This window comes from Sycon ciliatum, chromosome 3 (assembly GCF_964019385.1).
Source record: "Sycon ciliatum chromosome 3, ocSycCili1.1, whole genome shotgun sequence".
Classification (NCBI taxonomy): Eukaryota; Metazoa; Porifera; class Calcarea; order Leucosolenida; family Sycettidae; genus Sycon; species Sycon ciliatum.
The window spans coordinates 33,958,219-33,975,682 of record NC_088645.1 but is presented as its reverse complement, the minus strand read 5'-3'; the positions used below and the strand labels follow the sequence as shown (position 1 = coordinate 33,975,682).

General features: G+C 52.3%; 1 protein-coding gene across 2 annotated transcripts in view; it reads left to right on the top strand.

Annotated features, from left to right (window-relative positions):
* The first annotated feature begins 1,334 nt into the window (after nucleotides 1-1,334).
* LOC135812035 (serine/threonine-protein kinase dst1-like) overlaps nucleotides 1,335-17,464 on the top strand; it is a 62,701-nt gene continuing 46,571 nt past the window's right edge. Inside the window, exons 1-4 of one of the 2 annotated variants that reach the window (XM_065325347.1) lie at nucleotides 1,356-2,543; nucleotides 7,340-7,933; nucleotides 15,075-15,182; nucleotides 16,924-17,019. In XM_065325347.1, coding sequence (XP_065181419.1) covers nucleotides 1,590-2,543; nucleotides 7,340-7,933; nucleotides 15,075-15,182; nucleotides 16,924-17,019 — 1,752 coding nt within the window. In that variant the 5' untranslated portion in view covers nucleotides 1,356-1,589. Of the gene's footprint in view, nucleotides 2,544-7,339; nucleotides 7,934-15,074; nucleotides 15,183-16,923; nucleotides 17,020-17,464 lie in introns of both variants that reach the window. The other variant, XM_065325345.1, reaches the window with a different exon arrangement.

Here is a 17,464-nt window from a genome sequence, read left to right as displayed (position 1 = left end):
ATGGGGATTTGTATGCAAAATGTCACTAAAAGCGCCATTTCGTTCTTATAAAAGCACGGATGACCGCGATTGGCCCATATGTTGTAGTCTTTTGGACGCTGAGTCGACTGGATTTGGTCCGAAAAGGCTGCGATGCAGCGTTCCTCCTTTATTCCCAATCGAACATGGTTGAACAAGCGGTCACGTGCTCCTGGGTGCCCAAATCACCTGGTCACCGCGCCAGCAGGTGACAACTTTCACACCAAGGTTCAACTCGAGTTCAACTCGAGTGACAGGACTGCACCCAAAAAGGTCAAACAGGCTAGTAAGTTGTACCCTGCAGGCACGGTGACCAGCTGACTGGTGTACGCAGGAGCACGTGACCGCTTGTTCAATTTTCGGACCAAAACCAGTCGACTCAGCGTCCAAAAGACTACAACATATGGGCCAATCGCGGTCATCCGTGCTTTTATAAGAACGAAATGGCGCTTTTAGTGACATTTTGCATACAAATCCCCATCTAGTAGGGCGCAGTCACCCAGTTTCGGTGGAAGTGCGCGAGTTCGATTGGGATTCAAGTAGGAAGGGAGCGTCGCAGCTTCCTCGGACCAAGACCATTCGACTCAGCACCCAGAAGACTACAACTGGTGAAAATTTGATTTTAGGGTATACTTCCCCTTTAAGCTGTGTTCACAACTGGCGCGTGTACGCGTGAAACCACGCGTTTGTGCGTATTTTTGCTGGCTTTAGGGGCGCCATGCGTACGGAAACGCGCCGAAATGGAACTTCCAACATGTTGGAATTTTCAGCGCGTATCAGGCACATATCGGCGTACATGCCAGTCACTTTGACTGGCGGGGTCAAAAAATTAGTACTCGAAGGTGTCGCCCGTGCTAAATACGACTCGGATTGCTGTTTTTTGTGAAAGGCTGAGCGCGCGTTTGGGGGCGCATGAACCGCAAGCGTACCGCGTCCACGCGCCAGTTGTGAACACAGCTTAAGCCCCGGTGGCGGTCTGGTCCTCTGGATTTCCATGTGCACATTATAATTCATGGTGACATGGTCCACGACAGTAGTAGTACTAGTAGTACTCTGACCTTTGCTCAGTGCAGCACGTGCTCGCATTGGCTTGACCTAACACAGTAGATCTACTAGCAGACATCATGATTCATCGGCATGGAGCCAAGAAAAGTGTCTATTGTTGCAGTGACAAGTTCAAGTCTGCATCGGATGAAGGCCGCGTGCTGCCCCCGAAGGAGGACTAGCTCGGCGCATGCCATGACCATGAATGACCCTCCGAGATCATGCGAGATACCGGGGACCGCACAGAAAGAACAGGATTTGAAGCCAGCCGGCGCAGAAGACATGGAAATCTGCGGCATCGTAAGATCCCAGTCTTCCCAGAACAAAAGGCTTCGCCTGCGAAGCTCCACCTACTACTGTACTGGCAGTCAGATACCGTATTGTAAGTAAGGCCAGCATCGAAAACATTTTTTTATCATCTACCCGCCGAGTTGGTGAGGGAAGAAGGCGTCCTTGATTTGTTTGTTCTTTTTCTTACCACTGGAAACGGATTGTCTGAAGCGTGAGTATCGTAGTCAAAGTCGTTCATGATGAATCGCGACGCTCAGGCGTTGCTGGATGACCTAGGGCTAACACACCAGCATATCACGTTCCTAGGTGACGTTGAGGTGAGAGACGAAGACGAAATCGGCAGAGGATCGGATGCAGTTGTCTACAAGGTAAACTGGCAAGGTATCGATATCGCTCTCAAAGTTTTACACCCCGTGTTGGTTGAGCCAGGTGTACAGGATAGAGAGCGTAAGCTCAGAGCGTTTGGCCAAGAGGTGTTTCGTCTTAGCAGAGTACATCACCCGAACCTGTGTCAACTGATAGGATTAGCTCGGGTAAGGGGAAATGCTGCGTTGGCCCTGGAGTTATTGTCGGCGTCTCTAGAAGACGTTAGCATTGGAGATGGCAGAGAAGATGCTCCTAAGCTCGTGTCGTATCTCTGCGACGCTAGTGCAGGACTTCGCTATCTGCATTCATTCGGAATCATTCACCGCGATCTAGCGCCCAAGAATGTGCTTGTGAAAAATGGCACGGCCAAAGTCAGTGATTTCGGCGGTGCTAAATTTGTGCGCTTGACCTCAACTCGACAACAACAGCACCAAGTCCAATCGGCAATGGAGATGACTCGCTGCCCAGGTACACTGCCATTCATGGCACCTGAGGCGTTGCGTGAGGCTCCGGATTACGATCGTCCCTTGGACGTGTTTTCGCTAGGTGTAATGATGCTGAGCGTTCTAACAGGAGTTATGCCTGGCATCGAGTTGATCACTGCGCCACATTTCGTCGTCGTGCGAGAACGTGGCCAAGAAGTTGAAGAAGTGATACCGGAGACAACACGCAGAGCACGCTACCTAGCACGTTTGCCGGATGAACATCCATTGAAGCCATTGATACGCCGCTGTCTCTCTAACCGTCCTGGGGACCGACCGTCAGCCGAGCAAGCGCACGAAGAGATCAAACGTTTCTTGGCCATGTTCAACAGTATTTTGCCGGTGAGCAATTATTTTGTTGTTTGTAATCGAATGTGACCTAAGGCTGCATTCACACACCGTACAAAAATTCGCGTTTACGTGACCGTACAAGCCACTTGCAACGCCTGTGCATTCACACAGTCAAATGCAGCGCATGCCGAACACGTAAAGTGACCCGTGTGACCCATGGCGAAGAGCGGGAATTTTGATTTCTGCATGAGCTGAGCGCACCGGTACAGACTACAGTACGGCACTTGGCTCAACATTTCAATAATACTATTTCTTGGTGCGCTAGTATGATCTCGGTGGAACGCCTCCACAACTGGTGTATTCCTCTGAGTGTGCTGGAGTTGTAAACGATCGCGGCGGTGTATATCATTTCCTGATCACCTCCGGATTGCTGCTTTGCGCACAGATTCAGCTCATCTGCAATCCTCTTCTCGGCAACAGCTCTTTTCATCATTGTTCCACTTTGCTGGTATTTTCTCCATAGACTATAGTTCTATCAGCCGTAGCTCCACCTCGGCAGAAAAGACAACTCGAGGCATGGTACGGACTCTCCAAAAACTAACAAAAACTCCGCGCACTCAACACACCAAACCACTCGTTTCGACTTGCCTGAAAACTAAAAGTCGAAATCCGCTTTCAAAGCCGCCTTCAAAGCCGCTCCGGGATGGCTTTGAACGTTGATGTGATTGTTCACTTTTCGCGCATGTTTCCATGCCCACTTCAAAGAACATGATGCTTGTATGCGGTCTTGTACCGTGTGTGAATGTAACCTAAACGTTTATTTCATGACTACATCTACGTGTACTGTCGTAGACATGGAAATCCGGTCGCACGTCTAGCGGCCCCAAGGCGCTGGCCATGCAGCCGTGGGTAAGCAGTACACACACACACACACACACACACACACACACACATGGATGACCTTGTATTTCACGCTGCAGCGCGCTGGTCGCATCAAGCGCTGTTCTGTACGCGCTGAGGGCACCGGCCCCGTCAATCGACTGGATTTCCGTGTCCACGACAGCAATATGAACTGCAAAGAAAAAGTCACATACTGTAATATATATATATATATATAACGAAGTGCTAACTCTAACGAGTTAACGAGGAGAAATCTGTCGTTAAAATAGAAATCGTTATACAGAAATCGATACATTATACTGTACTATTGAGCGTTGAGAATGAGTGAAAATCGTTACTTTTGGTACACGTAAACTAGTCAATTTTGGGAAATCGTTATATATGCGCCTCGTTAGAATAATAGCTTTTACAGTCCTCACGAATGCTTTTTTTACATACCCATTCACTGTCAGTGTGTATGCTAGGTAAAATGAATGCATTAAACTTGAAGGTCTTCATACAGTGTACATGTATGTGTTCCGCACAATCTGAGAATTTGCGCAATCTACAGATCGCGCGGCGCAATCTGAGAATTCCAGGTAGCCTGCTCACACTGTAGATTGCGACGGCAGTTCCGCGCAATCTGGGAATTTGCGCAATCTGAGAATTGCCAAATTGCTCAGACCAGGCACAGTAAAACTGCGTGCCTGGGCTTCTGCGAGACTTCTGTGAGCACACCCAAGTACGTGTGGTGCAAAATTCCAGTGTGTGGATCGTGCAATTTGTTGATTTCTCTCAAAATCTGAAGAGCACAGCGAATTCATGTGGGGCGCAGTCTGCGAGTGCAATCTGTGGATTTCGTTGAAAATCAAGGAGACCACAGCGAATCCGTGTGGGGCGCAAGCTGTGGCCCGAGTTCCCCGAAGAAGAAAAACTCAAGGAGCGCAGCGAATCCATGAGGGGCGCAATCTGTGGGCACAATCTGTGGATTTCTTTGAAAAAAACTTGAAGAGCACAGCGAATCCGTTTTCAGCGAAATCGGGCCACAGATTGCCGCCACACAGATTCATTGTGCTCTTCATGATTTTCAACGAAATCCAATGATTGCACCCACAGACTGCGCTCCACATGAATTTGCTGTGCCTTTCAGGTTTTGAGAGAAATCCACAGATTGCACGAACGGCGCACGTGAGTTTTTCACCACACGTACTTGGGTACCGCTTTTGCTCCCAGAAGTCTCGCAGAAGCTCAGTCTCGTGCCACAAATATTACTGTGTCACCGCAGATTGCGCGGGAAATCTGGGAAATCTCAGATTGCGCGGAACATATGTATACACGGGAGTCTAGTACATGTACTGCTGCTCATGTATTGTGCCTGATATGCAACAAACTTTGAGACGAGTCCAAACACACATTGATGTACATTGAGTTTCTTTTCACTGCCAGCTGACTGCTCAAGTGACAAGGCACTCAATGCCAGGCTGTCAGCTGTGCACTGCCCCAGCGCCAGGCGCTTTTTACGTCCAGTTCAAAAAATCGAAAAGCCAGCTTTTCCTGTATTTTTTGGTACTTTCTGGACGGAATATCGCTTTCTCAGGCTGTCATGACACCATGGTACAAAGCGCTGCATCTACGTCCACGTAAGGAGTTTTGGTCGGTTGTCATGATGATTCGTATACGGGGTGAAAACGGGAGCAGAGGAAACGGGAGACGTAGACGTGGTATGGAGAGGGGGATACGGGTATACGACTTTTTGTATGAACGTGCGTATCTCCCCCAGCCTTTTCCGAGCGACCCTGTATTTCGATGTACGTGGGTTCAAATTTCTCCAAAAACCTGACTGCGTAAACACGTCAAAAACTGTGCCTGTCTGGTGACACGACCACCCATTTTGTTTTCTCACAATAGACGTAGACGTAAACGGGAGTCGGAGAACGTAGTGTGATGACGGCCTGAATTATACATCGTAGGTAGCCAACTGATAAAGGAAGCCATTGCCCTCGAAAAATATCGCAAAATCCGAAGGACAAGCGCGCTGAGCGTTCTAGCGCCAGCCGCTGTGCAGCAAGTCATGTGATCATGTAATGCGAAAGTGCGCCACGCGCCGCATGCACTACATACAGTAGAGTCAACTTTGCGGATAACGACACTCGGCGGGGCATCAGAAAAGTGTCCTTATTCGCCAAGTGTCGTTATAACCGAAGTCTTATTATCCATGTATGTATTACAGTTGGATGGGACTTTGCTCTGGGCATGGAAATTCTGTCATTATTCGCGAATTGTCGTTCTATCCGCAGTCGTTATTAGCGAATTGTCGTTCTATCCGCAGTCGTTATTAGCGAATTGTCGTTCTATCCGCAGTCGTTATTAGCGAATTGTCGTTCTATCCGCAGTCGTTATTAGCGAAGTTGACTGAACATGTATACCATACGGCCCGGCCAGTTGCGAAGTAAAGACATTAAGTTAGTTGTTGTTTTGGAGAGAGAAGCAAATCCTGTTTTTCGTTCGGTTTGATTGAAAGATCTGCAAGTGGACCGGAGGGCTACAACACTTGAAACAGAAAAAAGTGCTTGCTGAAACTTCCCTGTCTTCGTGGCAACAGGACTTCAGTTTGCGAGAGACTTTCGTCCTGTCGCTGCGGAAGCAATTCTTGTTGTTTGCAGAAAGCTTGGGGAACGATTGCGAGTCGTTTCGTGAAGGGGGTCGTGTCGCTGAACAGCCGCTGATATTTCTGCCAACATAGTGGTCCTTTGTTCTCCTGATTGTCAGCAGTCCACGCACATTTCTTCAACGTCGGAGAATGAAGCGCTTCCCTGTTCCGTTGACAAGCGCTTTGTTCGCGGTATCACTTCCGCACCAGCTTGCAGTAGATCGTCAGGTATTGAGGTGGGTGTCGTTGCGGAAAGAATAATATTATTACACTTGTAGCTGACACATCTGTAGTGTCCCTTGACCGTGCTGGTTGCCATTGCAACGTTTTAGTTCTCAGGAAAATTTAGTTCTGGACCCGGCGAGCGCCGCCAGCGCTTTTTCCGTCAAGTTTGTGCATAGCTGCATCCAAAATGCGTTCGTGAGGAATCCGTCGTTTGGTTCTCTACCCGTGACTCCAACCGCCTGTCGCAATGGATAGCCGCCTGGAGTCTTGGGTAATTGCTATAGTGCGTTTCAAAAGTCCAGAATTCTGGTTTCAAAAAGCCGTTAGGCCAGCATCTATCCCACATAAAATCTATGATCACTTTGTGCATAACATTTTCGAAATTGCGCGTCTGTTATCCAATCGCTTAGAAATTTATACAAGTATGAGAAAAATTGCGTGAGCTGCCTGAGCAATATTCCGAAGAAATTTTACAATAAGCTCAAACCTAATTTGAATTTTTTGAAAAGTCTAGAGGTCTATACTTTTGAAACACACTATAGCCATCAAGTCTAAACCAAATTCCATGCTCCATGCAATGAAAGTTGACGGGAAATAGAAATAATTATATTCTCACCAACTCGGTGAGGTGGTAGTGCGTGGGAACCGTATTTTTTAGCGCCGCTCGGCTAAAACTCAGATACACATTTTCAACGACGCTGGTTCGATTTTTTTAATGGCAACCCCTATTCCTGGCAGCGTATTTCAATGGATATGGACCTCTTCCAGGGCCCAGTAACCCTCTATGGCAGCTAAACATCTCCAATATCCCAAAATAGTGGCCCAAACTGGGCGAAGTCAGCCTGTCGACTGCAGTCAACTGTGGCACTGGGAACTGCATTCTTGCTGGTCGACTGCAGTCGACAGCGGCACTTAGAGTGCATGAATGGGCTGTCGACTTTAGCACTGAAAGGGTTAAAATGTCTGTCTGATTGTGTATCTGTCTCTATCCACGTTTCTATTTCCCTATCTGCATTTATTTCTGTCTGTCTGTCCCTCTGTCTGTCCTTCTGTGTCCCTCCGTCGGCTGTGTGTTTTTGATGGTGTTGTACAGAGTCAGCCTATCACTGCTGGTACACGGGTTACCAGGCAACTAGAGTCGATTTCACAGCAGCTAAGCCAGCAAGCTACATGCATTGCTGACATCACCGCACGCAGCTCAGCAGTAGAGGACCAACTCAGCACCATCACACAGCGTCTTGTCGACACTCAGCTGGAAACCACTGCTATCCGTGATCAACTGCAGACTACGAGCGAGCAAGTGACTGGGATCCATGACCGACAGGAGACTACGCACCAACAAGTGACTGTTGTCCGTGACCGACTGCAGACTACGAGCGAGCAAGTGACTGGGATCCATGACCGACAGGAGACTACGCACCAACAAGTGACTGGGATCCGTGACCGACTGGAGACTACGCACCAACAAGTGACTGGGATCCATGACCAACAGGAGACTACGCACCAACAAGTGACTGGGATCCGTGACCGACTGGAGACTACGACCGAACAAGTCACCAGCCTGCAAGGACATGTAGCAGTAGTTTCCAGTCAACAGACAGACCTACGGGCATCCATCAGTGAGCAGCTAGATGAGACCAACAGACGGGTGAATGATCAGCTATCACAACTTCGCTCCACAGTACAGGTAAGAATGTGTGTGTGTGTTTTTTTACTGAATACAGTATTTTCCCCATTAAACATACACGTCTCCAATACGAGTACGTCTCCAATTGTAGTACATGTTGAGCATTGATCAAAAATATAAAATAACACGTCTCTAATAAGAGTAAATGGCGGAATGATGTGATGAACACTACTGGGGTACAGCTACCAGGGTCCACCTTACTTCGTTTTTCTTACCCGTTCATCATCTTTGTGTCTTTGTACACTGATTCTTACTATGGTGGAGTGAATTTACAGCCTTACAGCATCATTATCACTAGTTGTTTGCCACCAAACCCAGGCAATCAATCTTTCCAGAAACAATAAAAGTACACGTCTCCAATACTAGTACAGTCTCTTATAGTAGTACAGGTCTGATCACCTTTGAAAAAATAAAAGTACTGTACATTTATTGGGGAAAATACGGTACCACAGAACCATCAGATGCGGCACAGCGAGGGCGGTGGCATATTGGATGGAAGTGGGGGCTGGGCAAAAGTAACTCATCCGACCAAAGGTCTCGGATTCATCGTTACTCATGTGTGCCGGTACATAGGAGAAAAGAACATGATTGTGGATCCAAGAGGGAAGCACCGGCTGTGCAAACGATAATGGGGAGAATTTGAGGTTGAGATAGGACATAACAATAGTAAAAGCAGTGCACCGTGGAAATAGGAAGATGGAGAGAACTGATAATCGCATATTAAGGCTGAGCGAAGGTGATCAGAGAGAGGTAGAAGGGACCTGGAGTGAGATCAGTATATTAGGCTGGTGTGTTGGCGGCGATGGAGAGATCATAACCTATCTGTGGCCCACTCCCACTTGCTGCGCCGCAAGTGGTCGTTGCCATTTTTCTTGACGGTGTGCAAACCTCTGCGAGAAGGGAGAGATTGCAGAAGGGTAGGTGGGAGCTGATTCCACGTTGCGATGAGGGGGTGGGGAAATGAACGGAGTGTGTTGTTGACTGAGGAGGAAGGATACTGGTGAGTTGTGATGGATAATGTATTGCAGATCTGGTTGTCTCACGAGTAGACATGCGGCATTGCAGTGCGGCTGCTGATAGTGGCAGAATGGCTTTCAACATTTCCGGACCCTCCACGAAGTGTAGCTTGTACAGGGAACAGAGCCCTGCTACGGTACGTCGAATGTCGAGGCTCGGGAGGTATGATCTGTCTCCAATTATGTGTAGGGCACGGCGCTGGATGGCAGTGAGGCGGGCCAAGGTGGTGGGGGCCGCGCTCATCCACACCAGCATGCCATACTCTAACACAGGGCGGACAAAGCCACAGTACACGGTTGCCCGGTACTTTGGGTGTAGTACAGCCGATGCCTTAAGGAGGAAGCCAAGCCGCTGGGCTTCGCGTACTGCAAGCTGTTGGATATGGCTGCGGAACGCCAGCTGCCTGTCGAAAGTAACGCCAAGAAGCTGGAGCTCCTCTACTTCTGGCACGACTGCTCCTTGGAAGCGTATAGCGTTCGGGGGGGGGGGGGGGGGGGGGGTGGCAAGCGGTGGCGGCTGATGGTGAATGCCTGCGACTTTGTGGGCTCGAACTTAATCTTCCACCTGCTTCCCCATGCTGCCAGTGAGTCTACTGGCTGCTGGAGGATTGCTGTCTCTTCTACAAGGCTACTTACGCTGCTGCTGCGGCGACTGCTGGTGCTGCTGCGGCGACTGCTGGTGCTGCTGCGGCGACTACTGGTGCTGCTGCGGCGACTACAGGGGCTGCTTCGGCGACTGGTGGTGCTGCTCCGGCGACTACTGGTGCTGCTGCGGCGACTAGTGATGCTGCAGCGGTGACTACTGGTGCTGCTGCGGTGACTACTGGTGCTGCTGCGGCGACTACTCGTCCTGCTGCGGTGACTACTTGTGCTGAGGCGGTGACTGCTGGTGCTGCTGCGGTGACTACTGGTGCTGCTGCAGCGAATACTGGTGCTGCTGCGACGACAGCTGCTGCTGCTGCGGTGACTACTGGTGCTGCTGCGTTGATCACTGGTGCTGCTGCGGCGAATGCTGCTGCTGCTGCGCTGACTACTGGTTCTCCTGCGGCGACTGCTGGTGCTGCTGCGGCGAATACTGGTGCTGCTGCGGCGACTGCTGGTGCTGCTGCGGCGACTACTGAGGCTGCTGCGGCGTCTGCTGGTGCTGCTGCGGCGACTACTGGGGCTGCTGAAGTGACTAATGGTGCTGCTTCGGCGACTAATGGTGCTGCTGCGGCGACTACTGGGGCTGCTGCGGCGACTGCTGGTGGTGCTGCGGTGACCACTGGTGCTGCTGCGGCGAATACAGGTGCTTCTGCGGTGACTATTGGTGCTGCTGCGGTGACTACTGGTGCTGCTGCGGTGACTACTGGTGCTGCTGCGGTGACTACTGGTGCTGCTGCGGAGAATACTTGTGCTACTGCGGCGACTACTGGTGCTGCTCCCTGACTACTGGTGCTGCTGCGGTGACTACTGGTGCTGCTGCGGCGAATGTTGCTGCTGCTGCGTTGACTACTGGTGCGCCTGCGGCGACTGCTGGCGCTGCTGTGGCGAGTACTGGTGCTGCTGCGGCGACTGCTGGTGCTGCTGCGGCAACTACTGGTGCTGATGCGGCGACTGCTGGTGCTGCTGCGGCGACTACTGGGGCTGCTGCGGTGACTACTGGTGCTGCTGCGGCAAATACTGGTGCTGCTGCGGTGACTTCTGGTGCTGCTGCGGTGACTACTGGGGCTGCTGGGGTGACTACTGGTGCTGCTGCGGTGAATACTGGTGCTGCTGCGGCGACTACTGGTGGTGCTGCGGCGAATACTGGTGCTGCTGCGGCGTCTGCTGGTGCTGCTACGGTGACTACTGGTGCTGCTGCGTTGACTACTGGTGCTGCTGCGGCGAATACTGCTGCTGCACTGACTACTGGTGCGCCTGCGGGGACTGCTGGTGCTGCTGCGGCGAATACTGCTGCTGCGGCGACTGCTGGTGCTGCTGCGGCGACTCCTGGTGCTGCTGCGGCGACTGCTGGTGCTGCTGCGGCGACTACTGGGGTTGCTGCGTTGACTACTGGTGCTGCTGCGGCGACTGCTGGTGCTGCTGCGGCGACTACTGGGGCTGCTGCGGCGACTGCTGGTGCTGCTGCGGTGATTACTTGTGCTGCTGCGGCGAACACTGGTGCTGCTGTGGTGACTACTGGTGCTGCTGCGGCGACTACTGGTGCTGCTGCGGTGACTACTGGTGCTGCTGCGCCGACTACTGGTGCTGCTGCGGCGAATGCTGCTGCTGCTGCGTGGACTACTGGTGCGCCTGCGGCGACTGTTGGTGCTGCTGAGGCGAATACTGGTGCTGCTGCGGAGAACGCTGGTGCTGCTGCGGCGACTACTGGTGCTGCTGCGGCGACTGCTGGTGCTGCTGCGGCGACTACTGGTGCTGCTGCGGTGACTACTGGTGCTGCTGCGGTGACTACTGGTGCTGCTGTGGTGACTACTGGTGCTGCTGCGGTGACTTCTGCTGCTGCTACTGCGGTGACTACTGGTGCTGCTGCGATGACTACTGGTGCTGCTGCGGCGACTACTGGTGCTGCTGCGGCGACTACTGGTGCTACTGCATAGAATACTGGTGCTACTGCGGCGACTACTGGTGCTGCTCACAGACTACTGGTGCTGCTGCGGTGACTACTGGTGCTGCTGCGGTGACTACTGCTGCTGCTGCGGTGACTACTGGTGCTGCTGCGGCGAATGTTGCTGCTGCTGCGTTGACTACTGGTGCGCCTGCGGTGACTGCTGGTGCTGCTGTGGCGAATACTGGTGCTGCTGCTGCGACTACTGGTGCTGCTGCGGTGACTACTGGTGCTGCTGCGGTGACTACCGGTGCTGCTGTGGCGACTACTGGTGCTGCTGCGGCGAATGCTGGTGCTGCTGCGGCGACTGCTGGTGCTGCTGCGGTGTCTACTGGTGCTGCTGCGTTGACTACTGGTCGCTGGTTTGGCGAATACTGCTGCTGCTGCACTGACTACTGGTGCGCCTGCGGGGACTGCTGGTGCTGCTGCGCTGAATAATGCTGCTGCGACTGCTGGTGCTGCTGCGGCGACTACTGGTGCTGCTGCGGCGACTGCTGGTGCTGCTTCGGCGACTGATGGTGCTGCTGCGGCGACTACTGGGGCTGCTGCGGCGACTGCTGGTGCTGCTGCGGTGACTACTGGTGCTGCTGCGGCGAATACTGGTGCTGCTGTGGTGACTACTGGTGCTGCTGCGGCAACTACTGGTGCTGCTGCGGTGACTACTGGTGCTGCTGCGGTGACTACTGGTGCTGCTGCGGCGACTACTGCTGGTGCTGCTGCGGTGACTACTGGTGCTGCTGCGGTGACTACTGCTGCTGCTACTGCAGTGACTACTGGTGCTGCTGCGGTGACAACTGGTGCTGCTGCGGCGAATGCTGCTGCTGCTGCGTTGACTACTGGTGCGCCTGCGGCGACTGCTGGTGCTGCTGCGGCGAATTCTGGTGCTGCTGAGGAGACTGCTGGTGCTGCTGCGGCGACTACAGGTGCTGCTGCGGCGACTGCTGGTGCTGCTGCGGCGACTACTGGGGCTGCTGCGGTGACTACTGGTGCTGCTGCGGCGAATACTGGTGCTGCTGCGGTGACTACTGGTGCTGATGCGGCGAATACTGGTGCTGCTGCGGTGACTACTGGTGCTGCTGCGGTGACTACTGGTGCTGCTGCGGTGACTACTGGTGCTGCTGTGGTGACTACTGGTGCTGCTGCGGTGACTTCTGCTGCTGCTACTGCGGTGACTACTGGTGCTGCTGCGATGACTACTGGTGCTGCTGCGGCGACTACTGGTGCTGCTGCGGCGACTACTGGTGCTACTGCATAGAATACTGGTGCTACTGCGGCGACTACTGGTGCTGCTCACAGACTACTGGTGCTGCTGCGGTGACTACTGGTGCTGCTGCGGTGACTACTGCTGCTGCTGCGGTGACTACTGGTGCTGCTGCGGCGAATGTTGCTGCTGCTGCGTTGACTACTGGTGCGCCTGCGGTGACTGCTGGTGCTGCTGTGGCGAATACTGGTGCTGCTGCTGCGACTACTGGTGCTGCTGCGGTGACTACTGGTGCTGCTGCGGTGACTACCGGTGCTGCTGTGGCGACTACTGGTGCTGCTGCGGCGAATGCTGGTGCTGCTGCGGCGACTGCTGGTGCTGCTGCGGTGTCTACTGGTGCTGCTGCGTTGACTACTGGTCGCTGGTTTGGCGAATACTGCTGCTGCTGCACTGACTACTGGTGCGCCTGCGGGGACTGCTGGTGCTGCTGCGCTGAATAATGCTGCTGCGACTGCTGGTGCTGCTGCGGCGACTACTGGTGCTGCTGCGGCGACTGCTGGTGCTGCTTCGGCGACTGATGGTGCTGCTGCGGCGACTACTGGGGCTGCTGCGGCGACTGCTGGTGCTGCTGCGGTGACTACTGGTGCTGCTGCGGCGAATACTGGTGCTGCTGTGGTGACTACTGGTGCTGCTGCGGCAACTACTGGTGCTGCTGCGGTGACTACTGGTGCTGCTGCGGTGACTACTGGTGCTGCTGCGGCGACTACTGCTGGTGCTGCTGCGGTGACTACTGGTGCTGCTGCGGTGACTACTGCTGCTGCTACTGCAGTGACTACTGGTGCTGCTGCGGTGACAACTGGTGCTGCTGCGGCGAATGCTGCTGCTGCTGCGTTGACTACTGGTGCGCCTGCGGCGACTGCTGGTGCTGCTGCGGCGAATACTGGTGCTGCTGAGGAGACTGCTGGTGCTGCTGCGGCGACTACAGGTGCTGCTGCGGCGACTGCTGGTGCTGCTGCGGCGACTACTGGGGCTGCTGCGGTGACTACTGGTGCTGCTGCGGCGAATACTGGTGCTGCTGCGGTGACTACTGGTGCTGATGCGGCGAATACTGGTGCTGCTGAGGTGACTACTGGTGCTGCTGCGGGGACTACTGGTGCTGCTGCGGCGACTACTGGTGCTGCTGTGGTGACTACTGGTGCTGCTGCGGTGACTGCTGGTGCTGCTGCGTTGACTAGTGGTGCTGCTGCGGCGACTGCTGGTGCTGCTGCGGCGACTGCCAGTGCTGCTGTGGCGACTGCCAGTGCTGCTGTGGCGACTGCTGGTGCTGCTGCGTTGACTACTGGTGCTGCTGCGGCGACTAATGGTGCTGCTGCGTGGACTACTGGTGCTGCTGCGGCGACTAATGGTGCTGCTTCGGCAACTGCTGGTGCTGCTGCGGCGACTGCTGCGGCGACTGCTGGTGCTGGTGCTGGTGTTGTTGTTGTTGCTGCTGCTGCTGCTGCTGTTGTTGTTCTTGTAGTGGCTGCTTATCTTGCTTCGGCTGGTGCTGTTAGCTGCATTTGCATTTTTGGAGGTATCGAATCTCCACGGCCTGCAGTAGAGCGGCCTTGGCCAGAAATTGACTGACGTCACTGTCAGCTTGGAGGTGGCATCATCTGATATCCTTGCGGACACTTGCCTGTTTCCGGCTGTGTGTAGGTTGCATTGGTGGGCTTTGACAGGCGTCCTCACGCTTTCTAACAACCTGCACACCTACACACCTACACAGCTGCGCTAGTGGATACTATTAGTCAGCCCCGACTCAATAATTGTTTGTTCTGTCAACCCTCAACTTATGTGTTCTAGTCGTTTCTTCGTTCTCCCTGCGTACAACTTTGTTATCTTTCTTGTTCTTATTTTTTTTTGTCTCGAGCCGGGTGTGTGTTCTTTGTATAAAAAATAGTAATAATAAAAACATTATCTAGTCCACAAGCAACTCATCATGATCACACAATACCTTCTGACATTGCAATGCAGTACTTGAGTGGAGTATGAAGGTCAGTCTCAATACGAGAACAAGGATGCTTCTACGCTGTCAGACCCCGCGAACTTGCATGTACCCCAGTGGTGGAGATGTCGACAATGTCGATTCTTTCTCACACTTCACATTAGCCATAACTAGTGCAGGGTCGGCTGCGGACAGCCATATTGTACAGCCCACAGTCAGCTTCTACTCTGTGTGTGCGCGTGTGCTTGGGCATGCGCGTGTGCTTGGGTGCATGTGCATGTCTTTACGGCCATACACTGGTGTGGGTGTGTAAATGTGTGTACATGCTTATGCTGTTCTGTACATTACAGGCTCAGGGAAGTGGCGCTGACTCTGGACGGTCAGCAATGACCAGTGCTAGCAGAGGACAGACGTCTAGTGCAGAAAGCAGAGCCACCAGGGCCACTCCAGTTTCTAGCGTAAGTAGATCTTGCTCAAGAAATCTTGATTGGTGTTGCCAGTTTACCACTGATAATGTGTATAATGCCAAAGGCATGCTTCGCCTCATCCGGTCCAATGATAGTGTGAAAAGAGATAAAAATGTAAATAAAAAAACTGTTCTAGAGCTTGCTGCTGTCGATGTTTTCACTCACAGTGAATACAGGTTTGAACTGATTTCCACAGATCTCTGTGTTTATCCACTCCCTTGTGTGTGATTTACAAACCGGGAATTAAAAATACTGGCTGGATTTGATCCATAAGAAATGTACACTACGCCAAGAGAGAGAGAGAGAGAGAGAGAGAGAGAGAGAGAGAGAGAGAGAGAGAGAGAGAGAGAGAGAGAGAGAGAGAGAGAGAGAGAGAGAGAGAGAGAGAGAGAGAGAGAAGAGAGGGGGAGGGAGGGAGGGAGGCAGGGAGGGAGGGAGAGAGAGAGAGAGAGAGAGAGCATGCTATTTAAAAACAGATATTTGGGCTGTGTGATAGAGATAGAGGAGAATAATAGATAAAACAGGTTTCTGGACTGTGTCTACTACCATAATACATGGAGGGTGTAGCAGTTCACACACATCTGTCCATGAATGCATACTCTCCGATGATTTTGACCATTGTTGGTAGTGGAGCATTGAAGCCAACACCATGCAGGTGCTGGAGAATTGCAGAGAGTGCTGCCCGTTGAGGTAAGCCAACAATGCCCAGCATGTCTTCAGCTGACTGGGTCCTCCAAGTCGTTTTGTGTTTCGGAGCCTGGTTGAGTGGCCATCGCCCAACTTGAAGAGTGCTTCTAAGTGTGGGACTGGTACGGCCATGAAGACAGCGCCACATGAGTGACAATATCTTCTTAACATTTAGCTCACGGATTCGGTAGACCGACTTAAGTTCTAGCAGGTCATGTGCTGCTTCAAAGTGCAGTCTCCCAAAGAGTTCCTTTTCACCTCAGTTCTGCACAACTTGCAGACGATGAAGATGGGTTTGGGTCAGGGCTGTGCTGTGCTCTAGGAGCCGTAGCCGTAGGGAAATACAAGCACAATGATCTCCGGAATTAGCCGATTCTGTTCTGCAGCGTGAGGCCACGTCTTGCTCTCCAAAGACAGGCAATACCGGGGGGGGGGGGGGGGGGGGGGAGGAGGAGGGAGGTGGGGGGGGGGGGGGTTGAATGGTCGTTCTGGGTTGGTGTTTGGGCTGGTGAGCAGGCATATGAGTGTATGTGCGTGTGCGCATGACCTTGAGTCTTGATACACGTCATTAGGGTGAAATTTGTCCGTTTCCTCAAAAATGCCGCAGCTACCTGATTTTCACCAGGCAAATATGTGCATGTGTACTCGAATGCCGTCAATCTTTTTCTGCACCTTGTCCTTGCCCACTTACCGCGGTGTGGTTAGCGCATAGGTGGGATCATTTCCAAGTCCACCCGGAGTTTGGGGATTTCAGGGGTTGTCAGTCTTTGGGCGATTCAATAGCCAATTGAGTCATCTTTCCAAGATGCCTTTTGAATCTCTCTCCTCTCTCCCAGGAAGACCACGTGACCAGTTTTTGGCAGTGAACAAGTACAAGTGCAATGTATGTGTACTCACAGTACATGCGTACATACAATCATGTATGTGTGTGTGCATCTGCTTCAATGTGCATGTGCGTACTAAAATATTATTATGTGTGTGTATGTGTGTATGTGTGTGTTGCTTACCTTCCACTATTCACATTCTACCCTGGATACGTGTGTAGGTTGGTGACAGTTCTAGACAGCACTCTGCTGCACCCGCCGCACATTCTCTGACTATCACACCGGAGAAGATTCGGCGCATCACAATGGAGAGAGAGGTATAGTACAACGTGTTTGGAATTTTTCTCTTCCTTCCCCCCCCCCATGATTTTACTGTGTAGATCAGGTCCTCCCTCAGTATAGCGGGTCCGGCTGGTCATTAAACGCTGCTAGTGGCTAGAAATCTGAAATGCCCTGCAAACCATGGTCTATGCCACTGTTTTTAGATCCGTTTACAAACTAATTCATCAGGACTTAAAATATGTTATCAAAATAACCACTGGTCCATGTCCCAGGTGCCCCAAACTTTCATTGCCAGATAATATTGTCCAAGGAGGAACCAGATCAAAACTAAGATGATCAAGGAAAAAGACATGGCACACTATAATATGGACACAAAACAACGGAGGCAAAAGGCTTTACAGCACATATTCTGTCTGTGTATTTTTTAATACCAGCATCCGATCCTTGGAATACTAGGAACAGCCGTATTGGAGATTTTCG